The sequence below is a fragment of the Pyricularia grisea genome (genome assembly GCF_004355905.1).
Source record: "Pyricularia grisea strain NI907 chromosome Unknown Pyricularia_grisea_NI907_Scaffold_1, whole genome shotgun sequence".
NCBI lineage: Eukaryota > Fungi > Ascomycota > Sordariomycetes > Magnaporthales > Pyriculariaceae > Pyricularia > Pyricularia grisea.
Window position 1 is genome coordinate 132088 of NW_022156716.1, and position 14719 is coordinate 146806.

Below are 14719 nucleotides of genomic sequence, written 5' to 3' on the forward strand. Positions count from 1 at the left end.
AGCAAAAGATCAGTCCTCCATCCTTTCCAGATTATCCGGGTGGCGGGGTCCGCCACTGCTAGCCGAGCCTATCCTACAGGAAGCCTATCACGCCGACGGAACACACGTTCTGCACCTTCCTACTGATTGAAAGGCCCGGGCCGTCTACTTGGTCCGAAAGCCGCCCCTGTTTCTCAGTTTTTCCAGTCAAGCCACCCGAGGTCGCCGCCTCGACCATCCCAACGGAAGATCTTGAAAAGGCTGCTTCCACTAAGCCTATATTCGACCGGACTGGTGTTAACGAACAGGCTGGAAGAATATACAAAAGGGCCGAGCGCGCCGGGAACGCGATGGCAAAGTGGTATAGTAAGCGCAAGGAAGGCGGGGAAAATGCTAGGGAGGCCATCAGCAGCTGTAGTACGGCGGGAGATGGCCATACTGTCCTTTTGCCTCGATGTCAAACCCTCTGCGCAGCCCGCAGTTTAATCAGGTAGAAATCAGCAGACTATAGTAAGTCGCTGTATTTGTAAACGAGGAGAAAATAAAGTCAGATAGTGTGATAGGTTTAACGTTCCGGTATTAACTTGATATATCTGTGCGATTGAGTTCATCCTACTTGAAATTATTTTGGTGAAACAGAGTTATAATGCAAAAAGGCAGCCCGACAAAAAAGAAACTGTTCAAACCCAAAGACAACAAAACGGCAAAACCCAATAAAAGGAAACAAGACCAAATAAAAGAAAAGGAAACCAAACAGAAGAAAATGAAACCAAACAGAAGAAAAGGAAACCAAACAGAAGAAAATGAAACCAAACAGAAGAAAATGAAACCAAACAGAAACAAGAGACAACCGTTCCTCGAACATTTCAACGCCTCAACACCCCGACGCCTCAACAGCCGTAAATCAACGTCAGCTGAATGGGCTGATTGATGTAGAGCTCGAAAGACCCAGGCCAATAGAACCAACCCCAAATCCTCCCCATTACTTTCTGCCCAATGAGATCCATGACTCATACATGTATGTTTTAATAGGCAGTTTGCATCATGGATTGACTCATTTGGCTAGGGTCCTGTCCCATCTGATCAGAGCCCAGTCCCGTTTGGCCAAAGCCCTGTCCCGTTTGGCCAAAGCCCTGTCCCGCTTGACCAGTGCCCCCTCCCCTTATCTTCTTAGCAATCTTGTTACAGAGTACATTGCAAGCCGGCCCTGCGAGCTGGCTTTTTGTACCTGCATTTGAAGTTCCCACTACCTGCGAGAGCTGGCTGCAGACAGTAGTGCACCGCGAAGAGCCCATGGATCCCGAAGTGCCCATGGATCCCAAACCGCCCGTGGATCCCAGCTTGCTCTGGAGTAAAGCCATAATAGTGTCTGAGGTGGTCGAGGGCCTGGCGGTAACGCCGGCGGCGAAAAGGGTGACGACAAAGGTTTGGAAACGCATTTTTGTGTTTTGTTTCGAGGTTTTATTGGTGTTGCACGAGTAATTGAGATGTATATGAAGATTAATTAAATGAAGAGTGAAAGGTAATGTGTGAAAGGTAATGTGTGAAAGGGATGAGGAAAAGGACTCTTCAATTGATTTGGAGCCTACCGAAGACGGTAATTATATACAGTGACATTATTTACCTTGCCTTGCTCACACGACTGACTAATAATAGACTTCTCTATTTACGATTAACTAAATATAGAATCCACTGCATACGAGTATATTTCCAGCAAATCACATGAGTTGCGAGTCGTGGAATTAGGCCGGCATTGCCCGACGTCATGCAAATGGTTATAAACACTAAGTACATGACTGGCCAGAATAAAAGCCATTCGACTGAGTTGGAATTGACAAAAATAATAGATCGACATGAAATAAGAAACTTGTCAGCGAAGACATAATAAGACATTCACTTTATATTTATCTCTGCAAATGGACTAGTCAACATACTAAGTAGTCGATGCGGGTAAAATATTCCAAGCCACATTAAAGTATTGGTCGAGTTATCCGGCACCCACGATGTTGATGGGCTACGTTATCGATCACCCACGATTCCCTAGCCAGCACCCTTTTGGGGATTCAGTAATAATCTGCAAATATACGTATCACAATTCTTTTTCGTTCATATTCCAGAAGAAAATCCGAATCCTCACAGTTGGCCTTAACCATTAGGTGGTGTTGGTAATAATCTTGGTGGTGGTGGTGGTATTGGCGGTAGTAGCGGTACCCTGTACACGTTCACACTAACCATGTGGCTGAGAAATGGGTGTTGGACAACGAATCGTGTGTGTCGATAACATAGCCCTATCTTTATTTGGCACCCATGATAATTCGATACTCCACTTCCTAACCCACACAATATTTGTCTGCACTGGGTACTTCTTGATGGAATTTTCAGCCCAAATCGCCTTTTTAATTTTTTTCTTTTCTTTTTCTTTAACGGTAAGGCAAACTTTTACATTCCAAGCGGCGTTATTATACGATACACAGTATAATTTATGCGTTATACGTTGGTCGCATTGGCGAATTGCTTTATTTGGTCGCACCCAGCTTTATCACACAGCCCGATCAATTGGAATAGAAAATTTAAATTGGGCAAGTAAGGGAATGTATATTATCGATGGTGAAATTGTATAAATACAATCTAGGTGCAAAAGAAGATGTGCGCCGCATGATTTGACCCTAAATTATATAATCCATTCGTGGCCTGGTATTACCATCGATACTATTATCATCAGTATTATTTCCCGAAAGCCTTAACCTTGCCGGCATGAACATAATTTTAATTTAGCGTCCGTATTACTGGTACGAAATAATGCCGAACTTGTGCGGTCGTAACTGGTTTATTTATAGATCACCCGTCCCTATCATCTCAGCATTCAGGCACTTTATCAGGTAATCGTCCTACAAAGTGACTGATCCAATTTGGAAACGCTTAGAAGATTTATCTCTCTAACTTATGCTCTGTTAAGCTAAATGATCTTATGCAGCCATATATGTTCTTTGCATTGCCGTAACAAATACCCTGCGTGGCCTGCATTCCCTAAAGTGAGCTGTGAAAACCAACTTGTTACTTTGGTGTCCAATTTCAGGATAACTCAAGTGTTAATGCTATTTGAGGCCCAAGATCTTTGACAAAACTTGAAAGATTTTAAATGGACACATGTGTTTTGTATATCAACTATTAAACCTCCCCAACCGTGGTTCAAATTCTGGCAACAGGCGGCGTGGCTGATGCCATGTTTTGTAAAAGGTATGGAACGAAGTGCATTGAAGTTGATTTATTTGTATTCCATTGAAGCTGTCATTTCTCGTTCCAATTAATTCCTTCTCTAAATATGTCTATTTCGTAAGTTTCGTGTCCATCATGATGTGTTCGCCCAATAACCTTCAATCTCCTCCAATTTCGAGGTGTGCAAATGCCACAGGGTCGCCCTGACAAGGTCCCACAGCGAGCGCTTAGACTTGAAAGCCGCCCAGGATGCCATGTTGTGATGGGAATATCGTTTGCGCAGTCGTTGATTGCGTGGAAAATCGGCGGGGGTTTCGCTTTACCTCCGACCTGGTGGGATTACGCGCAACGCTCTGTCGGCCTTGAGTCGCGTTTAAGATGGCGCTGGAGACCAAGAGAGTGGCGGAGGCCTCTTTTTGAAGAACAGTTTGGAGTGGTCGCGTCATGGGTAGGTTGGCGATTGTTTTTTGGCCTTGGTGACGATCTTGTCGATGCTGAACTGGGCTAAAAAAAAGCATTTTGTTTGAGAGGTGGAGAGTAGATAGAAGCCACAGAGGACTCAGGAATAGTCAAGTAAAGACTGTACCCGATGAATCTTGGAGAGGGTGGTGGAGAAAAATAACTATCAGCCAAGATGGAGTGGGTGATGGGGTCGGTATACATATACCGAAGCTTTCCAATAAAATCCGGGGTTACCGAAAAGAGGTTTCAAGATATTCTTTTCTGGTCTAGTCTAGTTATTTAATTTCCCTAACCCATGGTGGGGTAAATGTAACCGGTAAATGATTCGATTTGATCGGCAGGCGGTGGCGCAGGTGAAGAGTGCATTGTCAGGCTTGCCGCGTGTTGAATCTTTTTTTTGCATTTCGTCACCAACGGTATATCTTATTATTTACGTCTCTTTCTCGTGTCCAAGGTCTCGTAGGGAGATGTGCAACCCAAGTCATTCAGTTTGAACCAAGTATAACCGTATAGATGTTTACTTAAAATGGCCCGTTTGTAATGTAAACGTACGTAAACATGAACGAAAACTCGGGGTCTTACTCATGCACCGAGTTACAAAATCAATTAGGAACCACGTGGGTTTCGCTATAGGTTATGATCTGCGTCAACGAAGCGATCCTCCCGTTGCAGCATGACAAACGCTTGGGGTTTTACTCGGACTACCTAAGGTAGTATAGTGCCTGCCTGTATTTGGATGCCGGTGGGCCCAAGCGCCCAAAGAACAGTGGAATAAAGAGTTTTGACTGGCGCTGACTTATTGCTGACTGAGCTACTGATGATACTTGTGAATCATTCTTTGTTGTATGATTCACGTCTGTCTATCATTACACCAGCTGAGGGCATTTTGTCTGGAAAAAGTAAAAAGAGAAAAAGAAAACTTGTTCCTTTTCTTAGACATGACCTTTCGGAGAAAGCTAACCCACGTAGTCGGCATACCTACCCAAAGCTTCATCGCCCCGAAGCGTCTCAATCTCGTCCTCGGCCAAACAGAAGCCTACCGCCATATCACCCTTGGCATCCAGCGGCATCAAGTACAAAAGACTCGGCCACGGGGCCATCATCGGCCTCCTCGTCGCCACCGGCCTCCGCAGCAGGTCGCCAAACGACATGCTACACGTCTTGACGTTGACGTACGACGAGACCACGACCCCGGAGTGCGGATCCTGCCTGGCGCCGTTGGCCAGTACCGACTTGTCGTCGAGTCGCTGCACCATGGTCGCAAAGGCGCAAAAGTGCCGGCGCTGCGCATCCTCATCGCGTAGCACCGCCCGCAGCCGCCCGGCCACGTCCCCGACGGGACACTCGAACACGTCGGCTTGCTCCACGTACCCGCAGTCGGTCAAGTGGCCCATGTAGTGCTTCCCCGGGCCGGAGAGGCCGAGCAGGTGCCGCATGCTAAGGACGCGCGCGAGGGTCGAGGAGGCGCCCTGACCGAGCTTGGCGGCGCGAGCAGCCTGCGTCCGCTGCCAGCAGAGGGCTGTGACGGCGTCGTCGGTCGAAATGTAGGGTACGATGGTCTGTTTGCTGGCCTCGAGCTTGAGGTCCTTGAGTGCTTGCTGGGGGAAGTTGAAGTAGGCCCATTTTGCAGGCTTGGGCTGGGTGGCGGCTGTTGTAGTTGTTGATGGTGGTGGTGTTTGCATCCGTGGTATGAAGCAGTCATCCAACTCGGAACCTGGTTGATAGTCGTCCCCGAGCAGAGGAATGACGTTGCGCCTGTCCTGATTTGCCTGGGCTATCTCGTCCGAAGTCAGGTCTTCTCCCCGACAGACCTTGGCGAAGAAGCCGATGAGCATTCCGAGACCTGTCATATCCATGGTGGTGTGGTTGCTGGCTATGGTCAGCACCAGTCCGTCGCGTACAAAGTTGGCCTGCAGGACCAGCACTGGAGCGATTATGTCGTTGTCGTATGGGGACGCAACCCACGTCACGGCGATGGGCGGCACGACGAGATCTGTCTGCAGCAGGTGCATGGGGAAGTTTGCGGTCTGCATCTCTCGAAAACTGGGGAGCTCGGCAGTGCTATCTTTAACAACCAGCTCGACCTCGTCGGTATGGGGTACAACCCTACGGATACCTGAGTGGGTTTCGTCCCGGCCGTTGTAAATTACGCGACCAGCTATCCAGGGTAGGTCGTGAGCCAGCTTTGCCAGAGCGCGCCTCAGGTGCTGTTCAACCTCAATCTGGATGGAAGAAGTATCTTCGGGGAGACTGAAGAAGAGGCAGATGGGAGTGTAGCGCCTGATCATGGAGAATGAGCCAAAAGTGTCGTCTAGGTGCTCAAAGGCAGCTACCCCTGGCTGACTAAAAGTTGTGATGGGCGCCATTGTTGATGGTTGTTACTGCAAAGTGAAGCCGCGTGGTTGTTTGCCTGATGGTGCAAGCCAGTTCAAACGAACATCTAACAGCCAGCGGGGTGGTGATGCCTTTATGGTGGTTGGAAGGGAGATGTTCACAATCGTGGCGGTGCGCACTGGAATTTGGTGTCAGTGTCAACAAAAAATGCATCACGAATGATTCATAATTCTTCTATGGAGGGACCAATCCAGTGATTGGACCCTGAGAATTTAGTGCGGTGGGCTTATAGCTTCTTGGCGCGGGGGATGCGATTTTAATCATTTGGGCTAATTGACCAGTAAGTAGCGCATGAGTGCTGACAACCCCGCCATTTTGCAACTCCAGCCAACCATGCACTTCTTGAAACGTTTACGTCTCAGCCCCGACAGCATTCAAACCTTTTCCAATGGTCCAAAAAGCCGCAAGCCAAAAAGGGCCACGGGATAAATAAGGTACCTTACCTAAGGTACACATGCCCTTTTTGAGCTGTCAAGACTGCAGTTGTTGGCAAAGTTTCTCCCAATGCAATTGCAATCAACTCCTTACGTAGACTTTTCCTTTCTTTTCAAAGGTTGATCAGGAGATGCCAGATAGGTCAGCGACTTTGCACTGTAACTCAGGGCATTTTAACTTGAGGACTACTGCTCAAGTCAAGGTCAATGGTGGTGAAAATAGGCAAAGCCAAGTGCCCAGCGCTGTTCCCGCGCGTCAGTCCCGCGGGATTGGTCGCATCCCCGATTATAAGCTCACCCAAACGCTAAGGCAAAGCCTCTTGGATTGCAGCCAGTAAGCAGAAAGCTGGGCAACGTCTCACTCTTCTAGCCGTTCGCGCACATAGCCAAACCGGGTACGTTGCAAATACCTCAAGCAATAATAACCAGCCAAGGTAGGAGCTGGTATGAAGATTAGCCATAATAAAACGGTGCACAAAGACGTCAAAACTAGGTTTTAGTGCGTCCAGATCTTCAAAAGTCTACCTGTCTCCGACACTTTTTCTGACAATCTCGTTTAAGCCCGGTTTAGGTTATCGAGTTTGCATGAGCTACTGCTCTAGTGACTGGACACTGGCAATAATCAAGGGGATTCTTGTTCTACCGACATCTTGGCTGGGAGCTTTCTGCCGGCAGTAAGTCTGTTCTAACCCACGTGGGGTACTAACGACAGGTAAGAATATGCAGAGGAGGAGTTGCCTAACTCAGGTGAGCAGGGATGACAGGCCAATCAATATGCAGCCCGTCGCCTCGAACGCGAAGAGGGTATAAGTCATGCCAGCCCCAGCCCGGGTTGCCGAGGTGGACCCAATCATCAAAGACGGAAGCTGAGCCGCGACCGTAGTAGAAGCCATTTGTGACGCTGCTCCCGCCCAGGCATCTACCGCGATGATAGCGGAGTACGCGGTCGTCCATACGCTCCTGCGGAGACGTATAGAAGGACCAGTCGATGGCGGTTGCGCCGAGGAACTGGTTGCCACCGGGTGGTTCGTAGGCTGACACGACGGTGGGCTCCGGGCCGGCCTCGAGCACGAGGATGCGGTTCTTTCCAGATTCAGTCAGGCGGTTGACTAGGACTAGACCCGCGGTGCCGCCTGGATATGGTGGCATGTTAAATAGTGCTAGGCTGCTAGCCATGATGGGGGGGGGNGGGGGGTTTCGGGCTAGCTTTCCGATAGAAAACTTACCTCCTGCAATAATAAAGTTGTACTCATCCTCGACGTGTTGCCATTCAGCAGTCTCCAATTGGTCTCTGTTAGCGAGAGACAACGTTCTGAATAGGCCCGGGCAATCTTCACCGTGAAGTCAAAGGGACAAATGAGGGTCTAGCAATGGTCCCTGCTGCTAGAAACTGCAACAACGATACAGTTTACATCGAAAAGGTGGAGTGAACACCAAAGTATTATATGCCTTTTTACACAAAGCCATGGCTAACAACCTCTGAATATCTTTCTCTCGTCTACTCATCCAATCGATCAACGGCAAATTGCTTAGAAACACAACAAGCATGCCGTCTGTCCCGCAGTTAATGCGTCATTGCAAACTAGTTTCTGGCCCAGGACAAACGATCCTGCATCATTGCGCCGCCTTCCGAACTCGGAACTTGACAGTACGAAAAGAGTAAATAGTTTTCCCTCTGAGTCGCCCTCTTGCAGCTAAGCTGATGCCAAGCCGCATTTTCGACGACGTAGGACAAGACTATATGCTGATGGTAGATGTTGTAGGGTTCACTTGAGCAAACCACTCGGAAGAGCACTCCGTACCTTAGGCAGAAGGCACAGGATTTGCCGTCTTACCCGGCAAAGAAAGGAAGAAAAGGCGGTGTCTGAAACCTGGAGCGACGAGATTCACACCGTTATCAACGACGAAGGTGGCACGAGGACAAAGTAGGTACGAAAGAGACCGAAAAAGCAAAAAAGAAAAAAAAAAAAAAGAAAAAAAAAGATGGTCCAGCTTCATTTTGTGGTTTATTTGGTGGGCGTGATCTTCGCGGGAACCAGTGATGGGGAAATGGTACAACTAAGTAGGTGAGGCCCTTGCAGTGAATAAAGTGGGATGCATATTTTTCAGCGATCACTTCGATGGAAACAGCAGCACGTACGTGCTTGAGTTAAATTGGTTTATCTACGAGTATTTTTCCACCATGGTGGCCTGCAGCCAAAAGACGAGTACCTTACAGTCAGCCCCCGAGGCTCAGTCAATGATTCTTTGATAAGGCCATGCGGGGGAATTGGCAGCTCGCAGTAGACCGATCTATCTCCCCCAAGTCCATGGGGAGGACAGTGGTAAATTTGCGCACGCTGGGCAACCCCACCAATCATCATAGCATATCTTAATGCGCTGTCAGCTGCCAACATCAAACCTCCATTTCATTTGTCCCTAATTTCAACATTGCAGATATAAATACTGTGCATTTCCACAGTAAAAGTTGACGCACACTCAGGAACACGTGCTCTTTTATCCTGCTCCTAACGCTGACTCAGCGCTCGCTGTTATGTGATGACTCGATTTATCGGATTATTTAATGCGACATTAGTCATTAAAGGGAGCTCTCGTTTTTGACGGTGTTTTAATGCAACATTATCTAAATTTGACCGACGCAAAACCTCGACACCTCTGCATCTGGGGCTCATCTCCCAAAAGAAACGGTATTACAGTATTTCCATTAGTTCCTTGATAGCCTTCACTTATAGCCGCAAACATGGCCACCGTGCAGTCTATCCAATATCGCCATCTCCTCCATCTTTCATTCCCCGTTCCCGCTTTTCATTTTTGAGTGAGGTCCTTTCACGATAACGTGGCCCCAGTCGTCAGTATTTTCCAACTCGTCGAAACCAAGGAAGATCCTGTGCTGCGCCACGCCGGTCCCACCTACATAGTAAAGGGTCAATTGACTTGCATGGACGTTAAACGGATTTAGTTCCACGACTAAGGGATACCCTCGCGTCGATCCACGCATCGCGCAAGCTATGTAGTGTAACTCCATGCTCGACGCGGATTATCAGCAAGGCTTTGACAAGAGGTGGTTACTCCGCCGCCCGAAAGCGACGCCACGAAAAATAGGAAGCCAGCTCTCTGCTGCCATGATCATTTTGCAAATGATATATGTGATAAATGCGTTCCAGAATAAAGGCAGTATGGAAGGAAGACGACCAGAGATGACGAAAAAGCGAAAAGGTGTCGCGGAGAGATGAGGAGACATGTTAGTCAGGGCAACGATGGCCTGGTAGGAACAACCTAGACTAAAGCCTTACTGAGTTGTCCGACAGGGGGTAAATGTATTTTCGCTTTAGCAACATTTATTTTATTTATTATATTGACCTGCTTATTTTTATCGGTTAAGTTCGGAACTGGATTTCTCAAAGTATAACTGTAAAAAAGAAGCATTTCAATTTGCTTGATTCGACATGGAATCTCGAACTTTATTTTGTGCATTTCTTAAGCACAGTAGTATACTTTTACTGTTTTTATCCTTGTGACTTTTTTCTTTTTATTTCTTTTTTATTAATATAAATAACTTCGGCATCCTCACCGGTATCTGTTTGTTATGGTTTAATCCCCCGGTGTGTCATTTTTTTGTTCCCCTTGGATTGTACCCGCGTCAGGACCCACTACAAATCCCCCCCAGCGTCAATTTTCAACCGTTCTGCTTCACCTACTGGGTTTAGCCCTCTACTTTAATCAAAACGAAAAGAAACAACCAAAATGCAAACCCAAATCATCTTTACACTTCTTTTCGCTTCGGGCACTCTGGCCAGCCCCAGTCCACCTCCAAAATATCCCCCAGTTTATACAGGTCCAATTCCTAAAGTAGAAGAGTGGTCAGCAAAGGAAGGCACACCTATTAAGACTTGGACAAATCCTGCCGGTGTAGAATTGGTTTTCAATACCGAGACGTACGAGACCCCTGCAGATTGTGTCAAATCGTGCCAGATATGGAAAGTGGTTGGTAGGACGCCTACCGATACAGACGAGTACGGACCTTGTATACAGTACTGCCGGTGGTATTGGCACGAAGTTAGAATGTATCCAAATTCCAAATGGCGTGACCCGGCGGATACGCCGGAAGAGTACAGAGATGCCAACGATTGGGAATATAAAGATGGTTTCACGGAACCACCACTAGGATGCGGTATTGTGTAATACGGGGTTAAAATCATACCGGGAGAGCTGAGGGGAACCAGCCAGGCCTGTCCAGAATAGCCAGCTTGAAGAGCCTGATGCAAAGGTACTTCTGACAGGATATACAATCACCTGAGGCAGCGTGATTGCGTGGGGCTGCATAACCGTGCAAGGCAGCTGCCAAACTTTTTTTTTCTTCAACTTACATCGATCCTGAAAGAAGCGGTTTTGGGGGAGTTGGACAGATCAAAAAGGATTGCAGTATGTGTTAAAATATTCACTACTATATCAGTGTCCTCGCCTCTCAGTTGCTTAGCGGTAATGGATATTCAGTTATACAAATACAACTAACTAAAGTGTACTTTCCAGCACCCACCAAATGATTGATAACCCGCCAAGACTCAATGACCATACCTCAAACTCCAGTGCTAGGAATACTGTTCATGGGTAGAACTAGTGTTACATCATTAATATAAATAGTGAGCTACATTGTATTTCACGAGCAACTTAATATGGCCATTTGTTTAGGCAATTCCACGTAATCCAGGTACGCATTACAACCACGTGTTCCATTCGCCTTGACCCCTCTATGTTTGTTCTCGTGTCAAATTCCCGTGTGATTTCCAGCTGGGGCTTGCGCCAAATCCTTGCTTGGTTCTCTGATTACTGAAATTTCAGGGACTGGCCACACTGCCCAGCTTTCCGATTGGGCCGGGTCCATTAAAGGACGCAAAGCCGCGAAGCGCATCCTGTTGCAATGCAGCATTAGTGAAATTCTCAGGAAACTTTTTATCGTGCAAATAGAAGACCAGGAAGGCATGTAGAAAAAGTTCAAAAGAAACTTACGTATACCGTCCCGACTTGATCTGTGAGCCGTCTGCCATACCACCCAACCACCAGAACTGGTAAGAGTCCGTAACTAAGGGGTATGAGCGCACTAGATCCACGAGTGGGAAAGCAAAGGTATCGTTGGCCTGCATTGTGGCCGAGTCGAAGTAGATAAAAGGACTGATCCTCCCCGGTTGAGAATAGGATGTTGCTGATCCAATGAAGCCGTCTTTGCCCTCGATTGGCGGATAGCTCCACCGGTCTTCGGTCCAGTTGGCCTCGAATATGTCCCATCGCAGCTCTGAGATGCCGTACTCGAAGGAGGCGAACATTACAGGGTAACCCCGGACAGTGGTGTTGAGGTCAAATGTCCAACTATGTCGCATACGTTTTTTTGTTTTTTTTTTTTTTTTCTGTCAGCAGCCATCGTTTGTTTTGAGAGGGCCACAAAAGTTCTGACTTATGAAAAGAGGGCGAGGAGGGAGTGGGAAAAAGAAACTTACTTCCTTGTTGGTGGCGTGCCCCATATTCCAAACTCAATACTTTTCCATGTGGGGTTGATCTGCTCGGCCAAGCTGAACGCCACACCCAAATAAGGCACCGACAGAGATTCGACGTTGTCACCCGTCACCAGCACCTTGCCGCCGTATAGAGGCATTGCAGTCTCGTTCACTCCCATCTTGGGCTGCGAGAATTCGAAAACGACCCTCTTGGTCTCTCCCGGCGCGACAAGGACGGGGCCTGGCATGGCCACCTCGGGCACAATGTCGACAGGCTTCATGATGCTCGCCAAGTCCTTAATCTGACGCGACCGGAATCCAAACTCGTTGAGCGGCTGTAGCATCTCCACGGCGCCCGCCGGCTGCAGCGAGAAGTGGTACGTGATTGCCGCGTCGCCCCCGTTGGTGATGGAAATCTCGTGTCTACCCTGGAAGTTCGCCGTGTCGTTGAACGCAAACGGCTCGAAGTCGATCGTGGTCCCGTACTCAACCACCTTGGTGGCGTTTACCATACCGCTACCCACCTGAGCCGGGGGTGCAAAGAACCCAAAGTCTTCGTTCGGCACGCCCGTCTGCCCCGGGTTGGTGGTGGACCAGGGCAAGGCTGCACCGCTCGACACGATGCGGCGGTGAATGGCGCGGCCCAGAGAGGTGCCATGGGAAGCCCGGCCTCCGTGGCGTTCGATATACAGCGCTGCGATACCAGCCACGTACGGCGTCGCCATGGAAGTGCCGCTCAGTACCTCCCAACCGCCGTTGAGGGAAGTGCTGAAGATGTTCCCGCCGGGGGCGGCGACGTCGGGCTTGGGCTGCATGTCGAAGAGCGGGCCCCACGAGGTAAAGTAGTTGGGCAGACCGCCTGCCGCGTTGAACACGCCGACTTTGTGCGAGAGGTTGCGAGAAAAGTCCACGGTCACAATTTTGTTGGCAGCAAATGCGCGCACCATTGCTTCGCCGCCGGTTACGTCCACTAGGGCGAGACTGGAGTTGGTATTGGATGAGAATGGGGCGTGCCATTGGGAGGTCGGGGTGTTGTAGACCAGGACGTAGCTGGCGCCGGCCGCCTCGGCGTTGCGTTGCTTGACAGCAAAATCGCAGCCGCCGCGACGGATCAGGGCCACAGAGCCGTTGAGGGAGGGGAAGTCGGCGGGCAGCGGCGAGCATGCGTCGTCAGTCACCGATGTGTTGAGCGAGGTTGGCACGACGGGCATGACCGTCATGTTCCACGGTGCGTCGCTGGGGATGTAGCCGAATGTAGACTGATTCTTGCCGCCAATGGTGACGACGAAGGGATCCGCAGCCAGCTCACCGCCCTCGGCGGAGGCGACGGAGATGACGTTTTTGCCAGCAGCTCCCGTGGATGCAAAGAAAGGTCCTGCCTGGCCATAGTTGGAAGCCGAAATAGTAACCACGACACCCGCTTCCACCAAACGCGACGCAACTTCGGCCCAAACGTTATCGGGCCATCCGCCGACGCCACCAATGCTGGATGTGATGACATCAGCCCCGTCCTTGTTAAGGCATTCCAAAACCCGCCCATGGGGGCCCGAAACCTTATTTGAAAAGCCCGTGGGCCAACAGCCCACGAGCCCGCGGTTTCTTTCACTGTGGAGTTTGTATTTATTGGACTAAAGTTAGTGTTAAGATACATGCCCCACAACGTGCAAATAAGACGGGGGCCCGTGGGTTACGGTATTTTTTGGCCCATGGGCCCCCGTGGGCGCCCGCGACGGGTTTTGGAATGCCTTAGTCCTTGTACGCCATGAGGAACGCGTCGATCAAGATGTCTTCATAAGCACCATCACCGCTGCCAAAAACCTTGTATGCAAGTAGGGTTGCATCGGGGGCGACACCGACGAAGCTATCAGTCTTTCCAGCCAAGATACCAGCGACGTGGGTGCCATGGCCATCGTGGTCGCGTGGGTCTTCATCCGGCTCCCGAGGCCCGACTGGATAATTTCCGTCGCCGGCCAGGTCGTATCCACCCGATACCTTGCAGCCCTGGCCGAAGCACCCACCAAGGGCTGGGTGCGAGTAGTCAATTCCCGTGTCCACGATGGCGACAGTGACACCCTTGCCCGACAAACCAACCCGGTGCAAATGCTCGACTCCCGTGTACTTGTGCAGCGAATAGTTGGACGCCGCGGCGGGGCCCTCGTCGGCGGTAAAAGACCTGCCAAGAATCGGGGCCGGGTTCGGGACCATGCGCATGGGCCAGGCGCGGACTGCGTCGCCGAGGTCGCGGACGATGGACTCGACATTGTTGTCGGAGGTCTCGACGCTGAGGCCCGTGAAGATGTCCGACTCGAACGTCTTGCGCACCCTGCTGTTGGGGGCCTGACGCTGGAGTTCCTGGCGGGCGGCCTCGACGTTGCAGCCCTTGATCAGTTCGACGATGAAGGTCTTGCTTCCGCCTGGGCTGGGCTCCTCGACAAGGTCGACGCGTGGGCGCAGGGCTCCAGAGGCGCCTGCAAGAGCGAGGAGGATGAGGCCGCGCGTGAAATGCATTCTGAGACAGAGAAATAAGTTTCTCGGCAAGATAGTAGGTCTCTTGTCGCGCAGTTGACTGGATCGTTCCGTTTTTATGGTGCCTTCATGGACTCATGGGGTACATTCCCTTTTATTTCATGGGTAGAGCCTCTTGGCCTGAAAAGCACGAGATCGGAATTATGACCGACAAGCATTATTCTTGGCATGCCAATTGGTGAAGTCGAAAGAGGAAGGTCATGATGACAAAACGCTGTG

General features: G+C 49.7%; 4 protein-coding genes across 4 annotated transcripts; all 4 read right to left on the minus strand.

Annotated features, from left to right (window-relative positions):
• Positions 1-1004: 1004 nt before the first annotated feature.
• Positions 1005-1418, minus strand: PgNI_00030 (uncharacterized protein; the record flags this gene model as incomplete). The annotated part of the gene is made up of 1 exon (XM_031120114.1): positions 1005-1418. One exon carries the CDS (start codon positions 1416-1418, stop codon positions 1005-1007), a length of 414 nt encoding a protein of 137 aa, XP_030986504.1.
• Positions 1419-4613: 3195 nt separating this feature from the next.
• On the minus strand, positions 4614-6023 carry PgNI_00031 (uncharacterized protein; the record flags this gene model as incomplete). Its single annotated transcript, XM_031120115.1, has 1 exon — positions 4614-6023. The coding sequence occupies one exon, from the start codon at positions 6021-6023 to the stop codon at positions 4614-4616; it is 1410 nt and encodes a 469-aa protein (XP_030986505.1).
• A 1200-nt stretch (positions 6024-7223) lies between these two features.
• On the minus strand, positions 7224-7952 carry PgNI_00032 (uncharacterized protein; the record flags this gene model as incomplete). The annotated part of the gene is made up of 3 exons (XM_031120116.1): positions 7224-7618; positions 7712-7776; positions 7945-7952. 3 exons carry the CDS (start codon positions 7950-7952, stop codon positions 7224-7226), a joined length of 468 nt encoding a protein of 155 aa, XP_030986502.1.
• Positions 7953-11094: 3142 nt separating this feature from the next.
• Positions 11095-14482, minus strand: PgNI_00033 (uncharacterized protein; the record flags this gene model as incomplete). Its single annotated transcript, XM_031120117.1, has 4 exons — positions 11095-11395; positions 11493-11849; positions 11978-13579; positions 13734-14482. 4 exons carry the CDS (start codon positions 14480-14482, stop codon positions 11251-11253), a joined length of 2853 nt encoding a protein of 950 aa, XP_030986503.1. The 3' UTR covers positions 11095-11250.
• Positions 14483-14719: the final 237 nt, after the last annotated feature.